At 45.8% G+C, this 18,444-nt stretch overlaps 1 protein-coding gene and 2 long non-coding RNA genes across 12 annotated transcripts in view; 2 read left to right on the top strand and 1 right to left on the bottom strand.

Moving 5' to 3' along the window:
- The first annotated feature begins 5,086 nt into the window (after positions 1–5,086).
- LOC116622842 lies at positions 5,087–7,704 on the top strand. Its single transcript, XR_004297631.1, has 2 exons — positions 5,087–5,730; positions 6,388–7,704. It is a non-coding gene; the product is annotated as an uncharacterized LOC116622842 (long non-coding RNA).
- The window catches only part of GPM6B (glycoprotein M6B), a 153,746-nt gene continuing 142,211 nt past the window's right edge, over positions 6,910–18,444 (bottom strand). For 7 of the 10 annotated variants that reach the window (XM_032389581.1, XM_032389580.1, XM_032389572.1 and 4 more), the window contains 4 exons: positions 14,746–14,917; positions 12,800–12,873; positions 11,802–11,867; positions 6,910–8,972 (listed from right to left, as the gene is read on the bottom strand). In XM_032389581.1, coding sequence (XP_032245472.1) covers positions 8,823–8,972; positions 11,802–11,867; positions 12,800–12,873; positions 14,746–14,917 — 462 coding nt within the window. In that variant the 3' untranslated portion in view covers positions 6,910–8,822. Of the gene's footprint in view, positions 8,973–9,254; positions 10,474–11,801; positions 11,868–12,799; positions 12,874–14,745; positions 14,918–18,444 lie in introns of those variants that run through there. The other 3 variants (XM_032389574.1, XM_032389577.1, XM_032389583.1) reach the window with 1 other exon arrangement.
- On the top strand, positions 10,480–17,913 carry LOC116622841. The gene is made up of 3 exons (XR_004297630.1): positions 10,480–11,719; positions 12,512–12,620; positions 15,749–17,913. It is a non-coding gene; the product is annotated as an uncharacterized LOC116622841 (long non-coding RNA).

The raw sequence follows: 18,444 nt of genomic DNA on the forward strand, positions 1-18,444 counted from the left end.
CATCCCTGCCAATCGTATGACATTTGCACCCCCCCCCCCCCAGTCTTTTCCCTATCTAAATACAGTCCGTTCCCTGCAAGGGACATACAGATGGGCCAGTTGCTCTTTGCAAGGCTTTCAGAAAAGACCCTTTCAGGATGGGATGTTACCTCACAGAATGTCATGCCAATTCCTCTGATTCCTGCCTTGAAAAGGTCAGTCAGGGGGCGCCTGGATGGCTCAGTCAGTTAAGCGTCTGCCTTCAGCTCAGGTCATGATCCCAGGGTTCTGGGATCAAGTCGCATATTGGGCTCCCTGCTCAGTGGGGAGTCTGCTTCTCCCTCTCCCTCTGCCTCCCCGCCCCCCGCTCATGCTCTCTCTCTCTCTCTCTCTCTCTCATGCTCTCTCTCTCTTTCAAATAAATAAATAACATCTTTAAAAGGAAAAAAGGTCAATCAGGGAATTCCAGCTAATGGATCTATTAGTAAGCAGACCTTAGCTGGAGACCTCTGTACTTCACCTGGTTTCATTTTTGTCTGCAGTGGATGGTATTTCCCATGGGCATATGAATGTTTAGATAGCTGGCGAGTTGGAGGTCAGTCCTTAATGGGATGTTTAACTGTCGCTGTCAACATCCATAATAAATCAGAAGCCTCCCGTGGTAGTCTACCCCATTAAACCTCCATAGCCACCTGAAACGGGAACTTCCTGGAGGCATGCCTGATTATTGCAAGTAGGCCTCCATTGGGAGAGCTAGTCTGCTCCACAGCCAAAGCAGCAGCCGTCCAGCAATGATCACTTGACTCATTGGCTGAAGTAGTTTTGGACAGTCACATAGCCCTTAATTACCTACTTGATACACAAGGAGGTGTTTGTGCAATCGCAGATACTCCCTGTTGTATGGAACCTCAAAAGACCCAAATGGCCAAAGCAATCTTGAAAAAGAAGAACAAAGGAGACTCTCAAGCAGACTCTGTGCTGAACGTGGAGCCCGATGTGGGGCTCAGTCTCACGACCCTGAGATCGTGACCTGAGCCGAAACCAAGAGTTGGACACTTAACTGACTGAGCCACCCAGGTGCCCCTGTCCTGCTACTTTTAATTCTACTCTGTAATTTTAAGTTTTGTACTTGTGGCCTGTCAAACCTTGGTAGAAATGATGTACCCGATAAGGTGACACTGGCTCAGTGCTTCGAGCTGATCTCGTGTGTACAACCTTGACAAGATACAGCCTTTGGATGGGAAATGCCTGAGAGTTCTCCCTCCTAACCTTCTTATTACTCAAATGGGGCCTTACTGGTTTGTAACTGCTATGTATTTTCCCTGTGATGTGGGATGTGATAACCAGGAAAGGTCCTTCATGGCACCAAGGGACAAAAACAGTTAATACAGAGAACTCAACTCTTGATCAGTTATGCTTTTGGAGAAAGCTCTTGATCAAAAGGGGGAAATGTGAAAATAAAGGGAAACTTGATTTAGAATGGAGTCCGAAAGCCCTGGAGGGGAAGGTGTCACACACACGAACTTTCTATCACAGCTTACTTCATATTTCCAGGCAGGAGGAAGTTCACTTCACTGCCTCAGCAGGAGAAAGGTTTTCTCCTTGCCCAGCAGTTGCCTAGCCAATGAGAAACCCGTCACCACCCTGAACTCTGGCTTTCCTCCAAGAGACTTTTGGTCAAAGCATTCCCTCCTTTCTTCCTCCTTTTTCCTCTGTAAGCTTCCTTTCCTTTGTTCTTCAGACTCTGCCTGTGGTTTGCTATAGCTTGCGTGACTCAAATTGCAATTCCTCTGCTATTCCTGAATAAACTCATTTTACTGGTAAAATAACTGGCTGTTTTATTTTTAAGGTTAACAGATGGAATGTTCTGTAAATGTCGGTTAAGTCCATCTGGTCCAATGTGTTGTTGAAGTCCAGTGTTTCCTTATTGATTGATTTTCTGTCTGGATGATCTCCATTTTTGAAAATGGGGTATTAAAGTCCCCTGTTGTGATTGTACTGCTGTCTAATTCTCCCTTTGGAGGTCTGTTAATATTTGCTTCCTATGTTTATGTGCTCTGATGTTGGGTGCATCAGTATTTACAAATGCTCTATTTTTTGATGAATTTACCCTCTTAGTGTTATATGATGAACTTCTTTGTCTCTTGTTAGTTTTTGGCTTAAAGTCTATCTTCTGATGTATGTATAGCTACCCCTACTCTGTTTTGGCTGTTTGCATGGAATATCTTTTTCCATCCCTTCACTTTCAGTCTGGTGTGTCCTTAAAGCTAAAGTGAGTGTTTTGTAGGTAGCATATTTATGGATCTTGGTTTTTTATCCATTCAGCCACTGTGTCTTTTGATTGGGGGAATTGAGTCCATTTATATTTAAACTAATTATCGATAGGTACAGAATTACTTCCACCATGTTGTTGTTTTCTGGTTGTTTTGCAATTCCTTTGTTTCTTTCTCTTACTCTCTTCCTTTGTATTTTGATGATTTTCAGTAGTGGTATGCTTGGGTTTCTTTTTTTTTTTAAGATTTTATTTATTTGACAGAGAGAGAGTATGAGCAGGGGGAGGGGCAGGGAGAGGGAGAAGCAGGCTCCCCATTGAGCAGGGAGCCCAACGTGGGACTCGATCCCAGGACCCTGGGATCATGACCTGAGCTAAAGGCAGACACCTAACTGACTGAGCCACCCAGGCGCCCCTGGGTTTTATCTTTTGTGTATCTACTGCAGGCTTTTGCTTTGTGGTTACCATGGAGCTTACAAACAAGGTATGTATAACAGCCTATTTTTTTTAAAAAACTTATTTATTCGAGAGAGAGTGGGCAAGCAGGGCAGTGGGCAGAGGGAGAGGGAGAGAATCTCAAGCAGACTCCCTGCTGAACGTGGAGCCCAATGCAGGGTTCAAACCCACAACCTTGAGATCATGACATGAGCCAAAATAAAGAGTCAGATGTTTTAACTGACTGAGACACCCAGGCGCCCCTATAGTAGTCTATTTTAAGCTCATAACAACTTATGTTTGAACATATACAGAAGCTCTACATTTGTACATTGCCTCCACATTTTGTTTTTGATATTCATTTGCAAATTGTATAGTTATTTTTAGTACTTTTGTCTCAATCTTTTTTTTTTTTTAAGATTTTATTTATTTATTTGACAGAGAGAGACACAGCGAGAGAGGGAACGCAAACAGGGGGAGTGGGAGAGGGAGAAGCAGGCCCCCCACAGAGCAGGAAGCCCGATGCAGGGCTCGATCCCAGGACCCTGGGATCACGACCTGAGCCGAAGGCAGATGCCTAATGACTGAGCCACACAGGTGCCCCTGTCTCTTAATCTTCACCCTAGAGTTGTGATTTACCCAACACTGTTACAACATTAGCGTATTCTGATTTTAACTCTATGTTTACCTTTATGAGTGAGTTTTATACTTTGATAGATTTTCCTGTTGCTAATTAGCATCTTTTCAGCTTGAAGAACTACCTTTAACATGTAAGGCTGGGGGGCGCCTGGGTGGCTCAGACCATACCACTCCCTTCTGGCCTGCAAAGTTTTTGCTGACAAATCTGTTGGTAGTCTTATGGGGTTTCCTTTGTATGTTACAAGGTTTTCTTTTCCTGCTTTAAGATTCTTTAACTTTGGACACTTCAATTATACTGTGTCTCGGTGTGCATTTCTTTAGATTGATACTTTTTGGAACTCTTCAGGCTTTCGGGCTCTCTGACAGGATGAATTCCACTGGCCTGTTTTCCAAGTTTGCTGATGCTTTCTTCTGTTTGATCTAGTCTGCTGTTGACCCCTCTACTGAATTTTTCAGTTGTTATTGTGGTTTTTTTTTTGTTTTTTTTTGTTTTTTTTAATTTTTTAAGTTGTTATTGTGTTCTTCAGCTATATGGTTTGATACTTATTTTCTCTTTGTTGAAATTTTCAGTTTGTTCATGTGTTGTTCTGACCACCATGAGCATCTGTATAACTGTTAATTTGAACTCTTAGGTAAGTCACTTATTTCTATTTCATTAAGATCTGTTTCTGGAGTTCTGTTCTTTTGTTTAGAACATACTCCACCATCTCTTCATTTTCCTTCATTGTGTGTTGGTTTCTACCCTTTTAAACAGCCACCTATCCCAGTCTAGAGTGGTCTTGTGTAAGAGGTGAACCTCCTCAGTTGGGCTGGCCCAAGCTCTTGGTTGCTTCTTAAATTTTTGTGATTGTCTACAACTTTTTTTGTTCTTGGTGCTTTCTACTAGTTGAGTGTTTGTCAAGACTGCTTAGCATTCCAGTGGGTAAGATCACAGCACATAGATGCAGTTTGATTAGAAGCCATATTCTCAGATAGCAGCTGGGAGAATATGTAAGTTACACCTCTTTTTGGGATAACCAGTGAGATGGGTGTTTTTCCCATCTTCCCTAGGCCAAGTTCCTCTGCACTTGGCTGAGGTATTTAGCCACGGCCGGGGAGGTGGGGGAGTTGGGGGAATGTTGCTCCTGTGCCCATTAAAAACTGCTTCTTCCTTTTTTTTTTTTTTTTTTTTTTGCTGCAGTCCCGTGGAACTCCTGAATGCAAGCAGCATTGGGTCTCAGAGCCAGGTATTCCAGGGATATGTTGGGTGGCAGCTACTAAAACTGAGGCACAATGTGCATAACCTTCCAGAGAGATACGGGTGCTTTGGAGTGGGCTAGAGGGGAGCAGATGGAGGAGGCATCCACTGGCTTCCCTGTTCTCTGCTGGCAATAGGAGGCAGCCCCTAGAGGTGTGCTCAGTGTAGAAGCTGGACTCTGAGGCAACAGCTTTTAATATATGCAACCAGATCCTTTTCAGGGAAAGATCAGGAGCTAGACCTCTAGGGCTGGTTAAGCACCATTTCTTTGTTAGTTTTCTGGGTCTGGTCTCGTGGATACAAGCCCTACTGGCTTTAAGAATTAGGTTTTTTCGGGGACCTGGATGGCTCAGATGGTTAAGCGTCTGCCTTTGGCTCAGGTCATGATCTCCAGGTCCTGGGATTGAGCCCCTGTCTGGCTCCCAGCTCAGCAGGGAGTCTGCTTCTCCCTCTCTCTGCCTCTCCCTCTGCTTGTGCTCTCTCGGTCTCTGTCTCTCTCCCAAATAAATAAATAATATCTTTTAAAAAAAAGTTAGCTGTTTTAGGGGCCCATCTCTCAGCCTTAAAAGTTGAGGTGCTAAATGTGGGGTCTAAACGTTCAGGGAGAACCTTGCAGTTGGCAGCTTCCAGCTGATTTTGTGGCATCGTGTTGGGGTTGGGGTTTATGGTGAGGGCTTGGCTCAGCTTTTCCTGCCCATTTCAGTGTGTATTTTTTTGATTGCCAAATGTGTAAGAGTAGCTCAGCTAGTTGGATTTTTTCCATCAAAAATTAATCTGGGTGTAGTGGCACATTTGCTGTATTCTGGGGAGGAGTTAAGGGGCCTCCTGCGTCACCATCTTGGGCCAGAACCCTCAGCTAACTTCTTAACACGTTTTGATGTGACTCAGTTTTTCCCCCCCTTGTGTTTTCAAAGACCTTGTATAAATAACTCATTGCATACTTGTTTTATAGCTTGATTTTTCAGTCAACTTAAATTCTAAGCAGCATTCTTAATATTCCACATCAGGACCGATCCCATTTAAAGAGAAGACATTTCTTATATACCTTTTCAGATGGCTGTATCCTCTAGAAGGGCTATGGATGCGTGATGTGTCATGTGAGAACTCCCCTGCCCACTCCCACCTGGACAAGACCCCCTGAATGCATCTTTGTTCAAATCTTCCCCAGGTGGGTCAAGTTCAAATATCAAAACAGTGAGGAAGGCTGGGGGACAGGTTGGAAAAAGGATGTTCTTGGGCCAACCTGACTTTATTTGTATTTTTGTTTCCTCAAAACTTTCTGTAATTTTATTCATCCTAACACTCATTTTGAAATTTTGCACAAACATCTGAGAACAGATGAACCCTGCACTGACTAGAGAAAGAGGTCGTGCTTTAGGAGAAGATACTAACAAAGGGATCGTTTCTTTTAAATCTTCTAAAAGTAGGACTATCCTAGCATTAAAAAGCCCTGAAAGGATTTTTTTTCAAGTTTTTTATTGTGGAATCTTTAGTTGTCATTTTTTAATGGACTTAAATTGTGACTTTATTTTCATCTCTTTACCAATTTGAAAGTCAAGTTTCACAAGGCCGAGTTAGAGAAATGAAAAATTGCTACGCACCCTCTAGAGGTTCCTATACTCTGTGGCAGGATCACTGTCGATTATTAAGAGACTGCATGTGGGGCGCCTGGGTGGCTGTTGGTTATGATCTCATCTAGACAGGATTTACACACAGTTTGTTATGTAACTTAACTGCACAAAATGCTACAAAAACAGAAGGTATTAAGTAGTGGGACAAAGAGCATACTAATTGGGGTCCTGATTTTTTCCTGCCGAGGGTGAAGGAAGGGCGAGGATCCTGAGGTGGCACCTCATTGAGAAAACGGCAGTGTCTCAGTAAGTGACAAGAGCTGGTCCTTACTCAGGAAGTTCAGATGACGAAAATCCCAGTGCATAATTGTGCTAACAGATAAGTAAACTGATAGTAAAATGAAATCCTAAGTAACAAACTTAGCTCTGCTGCTTTAGAGAGCTGTTAGATCTAGAGTTTTGTTTTTAGGAGCTAGATCTTTTCTACCTTGGGTTTGTAAAGGAGCCAGGGGTACATGGACCCTTCGGAAGGTTCGACATTATTTTTTCTTTCCCCACACTTAAGCTTTGTGTTAATCCCATATGTATAATTGCTTTCATTTGTGGACGCTAGTCAGAAAATTTCTATACTTCACAAAACTAGAGAGATGGTGGTAGCATCCACCTATAAACACGATTTCCATACACATGTGAAATCTTGATAATGCGTACTATTTAAAAATGACACCATACTAGAGACAGAGAAAGATAGTATTTATGTATGGTAAAAAGGCAAGTGAGTGAAGCTATACTTTTATTGCATTACTCTTAGTACATCCACAACTATTTCCACCTAAATAGATCTTTAAAATAAGCATACACAAGTATTGACTATTATCTACAAATATTTATTGTAACACTTGAATAGAACTACAGGAAGCCCTTGGCACTGATAGAAAATATTGATTCACTGTTAGGTTACAAAAATTTATACATAGCAAAATTTAATGCTCTTTACATAAAAAATATTAGACTACTTAAACAAAACTTTCAAAAATTCCTGGTAATAGCTACCAGAATTAGAAAAGTAAAATTAGGCTTGAGACACTGCCTGTTCTAGAACACGGGACTCTAACAGCACCTCCACTGCTGGAAAAAAAATATTTAAGTCTGTCATGCAACAGGAAAACAAAACAAGCTATTCTGGAACAACTGTTCTACACAAAAGAGAGCTTCTCCCAATTGAAAAAAAAAAAAAGTCAAGATCCAAATAGGCATTTTTAGGCATTAACAACAACAAAAAGAATCCAAATGAAATATTATACTTGAAGTTCAATTTTAATAGCATCTTGATAAAGGTATGCTTCCTTTCATTTTAATACATTTCTGCACATGTATATGTTTTAAAATCCAGGAAACAGCCAAACCACAAGTTAATTCTTAACATGAATATACATAGTTAACCCTATATTATGCAGCCCCTTTTAAAAAGCACTGATGCACCCGACAGTTATATGTATCATTTCATAAAGAACAACACAAAGTTTACCGTCACTAATACCCAATACCTATAATCACTTAATGTTCTGGAACACAATGGTTTAGAAGGCAAGTTTCTTTTGAAAATGGCTTAAACTCAAGCAGGTGTTTTTTTGCTGAACATCCAACTTTTATTATTCCAGGAAAGATTTAAAAAATGAAATAAATACCAACCCTAATTTAAATTACTTAAGTATTCAAGTCTATAAAACGAGAAGGAGGAGGTCTGTGGTCTATTTGTAATTAGGTTTTAGATAGTTGGTACGAAACTGTAAACTTCCTATTCAGACCACATAAAAATGGTTTAGAATGGTGGTCATTTTAATAAGGTAACACTTCTTAATTAAGAAAAACCTTGGTGGAACAAAAGTCTATGAAGGATTTGGGTCTCCTGTTGTAAAATACGTTCTTAGAAATTTAAAACAAATACTCATTAAGGCAGAGCTGACATTTATTTCCCAGGAAGAATGACGACTGGGCCATTTTATTTAAAGGAAATCTATTATGAAATTGATTTTGGAAAGCTTGTCAAGGGGTCCGAATCCAGCTTCTTCTGTGGCAGGTGTAGCAGAATTATAGTAGTTCCTTTTAGCATTATTGAAAAATAGATTTCTAATTGGATCAGGAAATTAATGTGGCCTGGACTCACTCAAGGGGTAGGGAAGGCAGCTAATTTAAAAAAGTAATTGTTAAGAATCACATTATCTTTGAGCCAAAGTGTAATAAATGTCAGCTATCAGAAATGGAACGCCCCCCAGCCCAATTGCATTTTCTTCCCTACATAGGTAAAGTGACTGCAGGACAGATGGCGTATGCGAATTGACAGTCACGTTCCTGGATGCCGGCACAGCCGAACAGGCCAGCTCCCCAGCGCCTCTCCTGGTGGGATCGCTCGACCGACAAACCTGAACATGCCACCAATTGCAGAAAGATCAACCATCCTTTTCTCAAAGTGTTGCCTTTTAAAATGGCTAACATGAAACCTCCAATATCTGCTCTAAAGAAAAAGCTTGACCTGCTGGAAGGTGTTCCTGGAAATACAGCCCAGCAGCTCGAGCCGGACAGGGAAGTGTTTAGGTTGTTTGGTGGGGTACACATCTCTACTGCAGGGCAGCTGTCTCAGGAGTGGGCAGAGCGCTCAAGTCGTCGGCCGTAACACTCTGGCAAACATTTATGTGTACGAATTGAGTTGTTCTTTTGACCGAGACTGAATATCTTGCAGTTCCTGTTCTTCCTTTGCTTTGATATCCTGGTAAGCCTGCATTTTGCTTGCATCCTTTAAGTAAGCCCAGTTAGAAGACAGTATCATGAGGAAGTGGATCTGGAAAAGAAGGGTGAGCATGATGGCTAGTGAGCATGTCAGAAGGCAAAGCAGCTGCTAGGCAGATTAGACGGTCTTTACTGTCAAAAGGGAGAGGGTTATTCTGTATTAATTCTCATTCTGCTGTCAGAGCCATCAGATTCTGGAAGCATGCTCTACTAGTATGCTTAAGAGTAAGAGGCTGAAGAAAAGTTAGTATACAAACACGATGAACTGAAAAAAATGGCCAAAGTTATTGTTAAGAAAAAGCAAAAATGAAATAGGAGAGAGTGGTTTTTATCCCCCCCCCCCCCCCATTTTGGGAGTAATTTTAACAACTAACATAGACGTTCGGAAACACCTGGTGTGCTTATTTTAAAATCAGTGCGGGGCAAAGGTCTTTCCTCTCTGTGGATAAAAATCAGTTCCCCAAAGGCCTACAAGTGAATGATACTTATTTTGAGTAACTCATCAACTACACAGTTAACATGGGAAAATTAAGACCTCTAAGCACAGCCTGCAATCTGTGTGAGCATGTGCTTAGGGGCGCACCTCCAGTTTTCGTTCTAAGACTGCCATTCGTGCAGGTCCCAAATGTACAAATCCTTCTTCTTTACAGTGGGGGCGGCCAACACTTCTTGCCCACTCATTTTTCCTCCAAAATCTATATCTCCAGTTCCTCCTATTTCCTTTTCAACATATTTGAGACTTTCAGATCCAGGCACAATTTCTCTTCCCCTTCCCCTCAGAATCTGATGTGCGATGTGAGACCTGGCTATGAGGAATCAGGGGCTCCGCACCGGGAACACAACACCACCAGGTAAGGGGTGACTGGGTGGTGCAGAGAGAACACACACCCCACGTACAGATCCTGGTCTCACAGAAGGTAACGGGGTGCCCTTTATTCTTCACATTGTCCTCTAGCTGGCAGGCTAATTGGAGGGGCATGTATTTGGTAGTGAGCCATGTAATCAGAAAAAAAAGTTTTAGTCAAATTTAAAATATGTTTGCCTTTTTTCCAGAGTCTAAGAAAACAAAAAAAATCCAGATGAAAACGCATCTCTCTGCCATCTCTCCAGCACTGGTATTGGTTATCAAGCAAGCAACAGTAACGGACAAGGCAGGTATTACAAAGTTTTAACACTTCATTTAGAGATACTGCTCAAAGTTCAAGAGAATTATTTTTTAACGGATGCTCACCAAGGTCAGTACATAACTGAATTCTTTTCACAACGTGGAAATAGCCAGATCTCATCATTTTGTAATTCACTCAGGGTAAGGCATCTAATTAGGCTACAATGCAAAATGAGTGGACTAAAGCTATTTACAAATTACTGTCACCAAACTGCAGCAACCTAGACTCGGCTTTAGTCTGGGGCGTCAGGGAGATTTCAGGCTACCGAGGAGAGCTCCCTACAGCTCCTTGTTGGCCTTAAGCAATTTAGAATTTAGTGCAGCAATCTTCCCGACTCTTAAACTTCAAGACGGCATAGTTATAGGTAGTAGCCATCATGTAGATCAGCTGGTGGAAGAGAACAGAACACGACAGTAAGATACAGGCAGTCCCCCCAGCGTGGCTGCTTTCCCGTTTATCATCACCCGGAAGGGGTTCCTACGTAGCACACCAACTTCCTCTCACTTCACATACACGCTGCTAGTCCTGGCCTCTGCCCTCAGGCCGTTTATTACGAAGACTTGGAGGTGTTGAAAGAATCAGAGCGCCGGGGCAGCAGCCTGAGCCATGAAGCCCCAGGCCCCGTGTCCCCTGGTCTGCCCCAGCCTGCCTCCTCGGCCGGCCCCTAGCTCAGCAAGAACACAGGTCGCCGCCGGCACGGCATGGGCCGTTCTCTGCAGGGCCTAGTAAGGAGGGACTCCTTTCCAAGCTCATGCCGTTTCCCTCTGGGTCTGCCAATCCTAGATCTCTCGAAATCCCAAACCGAGCCCTCCCGACTTCTAGCTGTACACGCGGAGGCCCACAGAATCCCGGGGCTCTTTACAGGTGCTCCTCGTTAGCTGTGGCTTCCCTGTGCGCCCATCACTGCTTATGGCACGGCCATGGTCACTGGGGGACACGCAGAGTGGGGCAGAGGTTTAGTCTCCCAGCTGCGGTCAACCAAGGCACCACGCTGCTTGCTTGTCTCAGGCTGTAGCCGAGCAGCCTTGGTGCAGGCTAGTTAGTGCTACGGCGTTTTGTGAGGTTTCCTAACCGTAGTGCCGAGTGAAGGGCTCTCGCCAGCCTGCAGAGAGCAGGAAGGCTCGGAGGGGCCACGGAGCTGCTACGGTGCTGAGACCGGGAGGTCACTGTGAATACAGCTGTGCTCTCTGCTCACTAAGATGTCTCTGAACAGAACCACATCAAGCAAGGTTAGGTGGTGTTCCGTTTGACAAAAAATGGTGTGCTCAGGCGCTGGCAGAAAATGAACCCTGTGTTTCCCTCTAGAAACAGTGGCTCAGTGTTGGAGGAGACTTTATAGAACAAGATCAACCGTACAGGTATGTAGGTGTATAAATACATATTTCCACTTGGAAATTAAGATTTCTTGGCAAAGAAATGGGTAATGCCTCCCATGAATAGTTGTCAGTGACCAAAGTCCTGCAAGTCAGAGCGAAATATGCACCCCTGGCCTAGGCCAGGCCCAGGTAACGGGCGGCCCAGCTTCAGCTACCCTCTCTTCTTCCCACAGAATCCAAATCCCTCCAGGCCCAGACAGGCAACCAGGACTGCCTACACTCCAGCCCAGATGGACCCAGGGCTGCGTTCCGGAGGGGTATGGCTGGAAGGCAAATCTGGCGTTAGAGCCTCGACGGGGGGAGCTGCGCTAGGCCGGGCCTGGGGCCGTTGTTACTCACCAGGGCAACGACGGTGGCACCAGCTCCGGCGCAGGCCACGATGAACAGGTGGTAGGACATGTAGAACTAGGGAAGAACAGGGCACCAGGTGAGCGTTGGCTGTGGAAGGAACAGGCGTCCCCCTGTCCTGTCTCCTCCTGGGCTGCTTTCTGGCAGGCTGCGTGCCTGTGTGCATGCCCCGGCTGCCCCCCGCCTGCACCTGATGGGGGGACTTCTAAAGCTTTCTGATGCCCGGGCTGGACCCATGACCAAGTAAGCGGCAGTAGCCAGGCCTCTGCCGTGAGTATAATTCTCCTCGCTGACTGCTCTGTGCCGTCACCTTTGGGAGCCCCTGCTTGGAACCAGGCCCTGGTACGGATATGCAAACTGGCTGACATTTCAGTAACTCACTGCTTTCCCAAAGCAGGCTCGGATTCTCTTAAGTATGCAAGCTCCCACTAGTGCACTTAAAAAAAATGTTCTTTTACGAACAGTTATAAAGCAATGCCTGAAGAATATTCTAAGGTCTGATTTTAAACCAAAGTGGGTTAGGATATTCTGCTAGTTAAGAGTGAAGCAGTGATCAACTGTGATCAGATTTAGAGAAACTGGGCTTCTATACAAATTCAAGGGGATCTTTTCTATGAAAATTAACTTACATGTGTTCTGTGATAAATGTCCTACTTTGAAAAGCTATGTGAAGGTGAAAAAGAATCTACATGTATTTTCAGATGGATGAGACTAGGACCACTCTCAAATTATCGCCGAAGGAGAAAGCTCTCCGAGTGCTAAGGATCCTCACTGAACCAGCTGGACCATGGGAAAGGGGGCATTTTCCAGGTAAAAAATGCATGAATGTGGGTAAAGACAGACTGTTTGATCTAAAAAGTCTGCAAAGAAAAGCTTCCCTTACTAGCATTTGCACCATCTCCTGTTCTTTCTACCTCAGAGGGCCCTTTCCTCAGCCTGCTTTGCCAAGTGACCGTGTCCAGGCCCTGACAGGAGAAGGGTTTATTTACCTCATTGGTGTTGCAGATGTTCTCAAGGGCGGAGCCACAGATTTTCCCAGGGAAAGCATTCCAAGGAATGATACCTGTGAAGTGAATCCCAACAGAATGTTAGTTATTAGCGGCCCCCACCGTGCCCCGTGCTCTCGCTGCTCCTCATCCACACTTGACAGCTCTGCAGAGGGCAGATGAAGTCCTCCTTAGACAGCAGCACGAGAGCAAAGTCAACTAGTCCATAAGAGCCTTAAGACCGGATTTGTTTTCCCTACCAATTGTGCTCGCTTTAGTTGACCTCCTATTTGTAAAAATTAAAGGTGTAGAACAACCCCCCCCCTACAGCATTTCCCAGTCTGTGGACTTCCTACTAAAGTCCCAAAATGGAGAGTCTATAGGTAATTTGGATTTTGTAGGTCTTTTATATTCATTTTCATTGGGATTGAAAATCCAATTGGAAATTTAAAAAGGGAAACACTGTGGAGTCCATCCCCCCTACCCCGTGTCTCCCACTGGAACCCTGACTCCTCTCTACCACACCATGGCCCACCAGGTTGCTGTTCTCCGTGCCACCATGTAGTAGGTGTGTGCTTTTAAACATTAAACACAGCTCGAGTTACTCTTCTCCCCGGAGGTAAGGAAGGCTTTCTTTAAAAAGTCCCTTATCCCTGGGGCGTCTGGGTGGCTCAGTCGTTAAGCGTCTGCCTTCGGCACAGGTCATGGTCCCAGGGTCCTGGGATCAAACCCCGCATCGGGCTCCTTTCTCCCTCTCCCACTCCCCCTGCTTGTGTTCTGTCTCTCACTGTGCCTCCCTCCCTCTGTCAAATAAATAAATAAATCTTAAAAAAAAGTCCCTTATCCCTTACATGGGCCAAGAGATGCTTTAGGAGAATGGGAAATGACAAGTCCTCATGGGGTCAGTGAAACCAGTGATTTCAAATATAGAACACTTAAAACTAGGATCACTGATAGCCAAAAGTGTTTAGTGAAAATATTTAATAAGGAAATGATATACATCTAGATATTTACAAATACTTTAAAAAATCATCTTTATGCTCTGTTTTCAAACCACCAGTGAGGCTGAATCTTGCTCTTTATGAGAAAACAGTACTCCAATGGGCAGTCCTGGGCAAGTTTCTCATTAGGTTGTAAGAGAAGATGTTGAAGCCAAGCCACATGGGAAAAACAAGAATCACAAATGAAATAGTCCTCTCTCCCGAGAAATCTTGTCTTTAATTTTAATGAAAAGTTCTTTCCACCCCCGCCTCGCTGTTTCTGCCAGGAACAGGATTCCCTAGCATCTTGGCGAGAAGCACTCATTAAACTCCTTACTTAGGAGGCTGCCTCTCCGTTTAATTGACAGGAGGAGCAATGGCCCCTTCTGTGGCTTGTCAGAATGAACCAGCGTTAGCGGCCTATTGCGAGTATCCCATTCATTAGAAAATAGGTTTGAAGGGGTTTCCAACAGCCGGCTTTTATAGAGTTCAGTCTGATGACTTTAAAATATGTCTGGATTTTGTTGTGGTTTCCAGGACAGATGAAGTTTAAGCAGTTGGTCATTTTAAAAGACCGGATTTGAAGAGTGGGACATGGAAATTAATTGGACTACAGTGTATACACAATATTTTGGATAAAGAGTTGAATGGTACAAAACTGAAAAGAAATTGAAAAAAAAAAATCTGTAATCTTTTGATGTCCAGAAGTCTGGTTATAATGCACTGCTCCTTGATAATACAGTACAAAAAGTTTCCTTTACTACATACTTGAAAATGCAACAAAAATTTGCATTACAACTAAGAGCCTAAGTGATATTTCCCTCCAGAAAACAGAGCATACTACTATTCCAACAGAAGAACGTATGACAGCAATCACAATGATTAAAAAAGCCACCCATGTAATCGCTAAGGTGCAGACAACTGCACAAGAGGGTAGAGGTTGAGCGGGGCAACGAAAAGAGACGGTACCATATTGTCGGATATCCACGCAGATCTGCTCCACAGCGGCCGTGCCGTTGGTCTGGGGTGACTTGATGACCTCACAAGTTGACCAGATGTTGTAGAACATAAACACAGGCACGGCGGAGAAGCCAAACACGCCCAGCCAGGCCACTCCCAGCACGTAGGTGAGGAACACGAACTGAGCCGAGAAGGAGAAAGAATCATCACCAAGGGGGCAGGGTGCAGCACCCGGGGACAAAATGCTTCCACAGCTCTGGCTGGACACCGAACCCGTGGCCTGCGTTCCCGGCAGCGCCTGGGCCACCAGGGCGACTGGCAAAGTGACAAGGGAGAGGAGAAGCAAGGGCTGGGCCAGGGCCGTCATGCTCTCTAGAGCTGCACGATGGAGAATGCGACTGCCCAAAGCCACCTCAGGGACTTTGTGCAGGTCCCCCTCTCAGGAGCTGGCTCCCCCAGCCGTGATCTCCCTGGTCCAAGGTTGCAGAGCGAAGTCGTGGTGGTTGCCTCCCTGCCGCTCTTTCCCATACTTACCGTGCCGAGTGTCGGGCTGCTTTCACGGGCCTTTACTCTATACGACGTGTGTGTGGTACAGTTACAAGTGCAACAGGAAGCCCTTTCTCAAAAGGAACTTCCCTGGTGTCCCAGTCCCGAGAAATCACTGAACGCATTAGGTAGCAGTCTCAAATAGCCCTGAACACAAGCTGAAGGCACAGTGTCAGATACAATTCCCATCTCCCTCTCCAGTTTCTCGTCTGGAAGGTTCACAGCAGCTCTGCGCACATGGCCGCTCTTCATCCTGTTCCGCACACGGGGCCATGGCCAGCCTCAGGAAGAATGGCATCCTCTGGCTTCGCTTTACTTCCTAACCTGCCTTGACTGCCAGTTTGCACAGAATGTGGAAAGGCTGTTCCAAAAACGGCATGTCATGGTACTCATATTTTCAGAACATGCACCCACAGAGCTTGTGGGCGACACGCTGGAAATCTAATTTGGTTTTTGTTTTTTTCAGGCGGTGCTGAAGACCTGCAGACTCGGTCTCACTTTCTCTCACTTTCCGTACTGCAAGGAAGAGCTGGAGGGTCTCAGGTCTGCCTGGGGGGCGGGCTCACACAGGCCGCCCCCGGCCGCCCCCGGCTGAAGTTGGTCAGTCCTTTCGCTTTTATTGCAAGGGCATTCATACTTAAAGAAGCGTTTGCATTTCTAAAGACATTCAAAGAAGCCGATTTCAGCTGTTTCTCACTCCCTGTTGCCCCTGCGCTTATGGATGGGCTGCTCCAGACTAGGCTGGGTTTTCCTACCCACCCTTCAAAGGAATCCTTTCTTCTTAGTAACTCCACAAAGACGTGAACATTGCCTTCTAGCGGTGGTCAGGGCTCCGCAGGGCAGGCCCGTGGAGAGCGCCCCCTGCGGACCATTCCTGGCCTGGCGGCCTGCGGCCTTCCCAGGCGCTTCCTGAGTGCGCTGCCCAGCAGCAGCTACCCATCAGGGACCGGTGAGCAGCAGGCCTGCTGGTGAACCAAGGGCAGCTCCGCTGTCCCGGGTAGGCAGAGCTCACGGAGCTTTCTGTTGGGAGCACGTCTGCCCCAGCTGTCGTCAGGGCTCCCCGGTCACCTCCGACTTCCTAACATGCTCCAAGGCAGGTCTGTTCCAGGGTTCCCTTGAAGGTCCAGTCATACCTCCGAGATACTGCGGTTTGGTTCCAGACCATCACAAGAAAGCGAGTCAAATTAATTTTGGGGTTTCCCAGTGCAAAGTTCTCATTATACTGTAGTCTGTTAAGTGTGCAAGAGCATTAGGTCCAGAAAAGACAAGGTCTCGACCTTCAAGAAAATATACTTTATTGCTACAAACTGCTACCCATCATGTGAGCCTTGAGTGAGTGAGTCTTCCAGCAGGTGGAGGGTCTGGGCTGGATGTCGGCTGCTGGCTGATCAGCGATGAAGCTCGTTGCATCGGTGACTCTTCCCTTCACTCAGGATTTCTCTGCAGCGGGCCGTGCTGGTCGATGGCATTTTACCCACAGAACTTCTTTCCCAAATGGACTTAATCCTCTCCAGTACTGGCACTACTGCTTTATCAGTAGCCCTTTTAGGCACCAGCTGCTAACAGGAGACTCAGCCTGCCCTTTGCAACTTTAAAACCAGACATTAACTTCTCCTCTCTAGCTGTGAAAGTCCTAAGGGGCATCTTCTTAAGTAGAAGGCTGTTTCTTCTACATGGGAAATTTGTTGTCCGCCAGTCACCTGAGCCAGATCCTCTGGATCACTCGCTGCAGCTTCTCCATCAGCACGTGCTGCTTCACTTTGCACTCTGATGTTATGGAGTCGGCTTCTTTCCTTAAACCCCACGAACCAACCTCTGCTAGCTTCAGACTTTCCTTCTGCAGCTTCCTCACCTCTCTCAGCCTTCACAGAACTGAAGAGAGTTAGGGCCTTGCTGTGCATTAGGCTTTGACTTAAAGGAACGTTCCAGCTGGTTTGCCCTTCTGTCCAGAGCACTACAACTGTCTCTTAGCACTTGTGTGTTCACTGGACTAACATCTTTCATATCCTTTAAGAACTTTCCTGTGCATTCACTCCTTGGCTGTTTGGCACAAGAGGCCTAGCTTTCGGCCTGTCTGGGCTCTCGACCTACCTTCCTCACTAAACTTGGTCACTTCTAGCTTTTGATTGAAAGTGAGAGACGCGTGACTCTTCCTTCCCCTTGAACACTTAGAGGCCATTGTAGGGTTAGTAATTGGCCTGATTTCAATACTTTGGGGTCTCAGGGAATAGGGAGGCCCGAGGGAGGAAGATGGGGGTGGGGGGAATGGCCAGTCTGGGGAGCAGGCAGACCACATACAGCACGTATCAGTTAAGTTTGCCATCGTATACATGTGCGGTTTGGGGCACCCCAAAGCACTGCCAGTAGCCACGACACACAGAGTAACGGGACAGGTTGAAATGTTGTAAGAACTACCAAAATGTGACAGACACGAAACAGGCAAGTACTTTGGGAAAAAGGGCGCCGACAGACCTGCCGCGACCCTTCCGTACGTAATGAAGTCCGATAACGCGAGGGATGCCCGTAGGAAGCCGACCCGTGTTCAAGGTACCCAGCGTGGCTTTTCTACTTTGTGGGAACAGAGCTTTTCTTCAATAAAATTGAACATGTAAAAGAGGTAAAAGTGAGCTATGCTGGTTGGCAGTGGGGGGGGGGGGGGGGGGGCTTCGAGCCTGACATGTTGGGCCAGCAGCCCCCATGCACACTCGTGCCTCGTCCACAAGAACCACTCCAAGCACAGGCCCAGGTGCTCTCCCGCCTAGCCACCGGGCACAAGCTCCTGGCACTCTCTACCATCCCCCTATTTAACACCTGGTACAAGGTAAACTGAGGCACGTTAAAATGTTTCACGAACTGTGAAGGTATTTGAGCATACACTCCATTTCACTGCGGCAGCACCAGCTTGAAAGTAGTGCGAGGGGCGCCAGGGACGCCGGCTAGCAGACCCGGAAGCCCAGCTCAGACCCTATGTAACAGGCTCTAACTGAAGCAGCCGTCTTATTTGGGAAGGCCTACTGGGCTGTTTAGGATGGCCGGTTCTCAAGTTTCCTTTTCTGGGATTCGAGCGCCTCGGCTCTGGCTTCAGTTGCTTACACGGGCTGCCAAGTGATCAGGGCCACCTCAGTCCCTCGGCCGCCTTTGTTGAGTGACTTCACGAAGACT

The sequence above is a fragment of the Phoca vitulina genome, unplaced genomic scaffold (assembly GCF_004348235.1).
Source record: "Phoca vitulina isolate PV1807 unplaced genomic scaffold, GSC_HSeal_1.0 scaffold55, whole genome shotgun sequence".
NCBI classification, from domain to species: domain Eukaryota; kingdom Metazoa; phylum Chordata; class Mammalia; order Carnivora; family Phocidae; genus Phoca; species Phoca vitulina.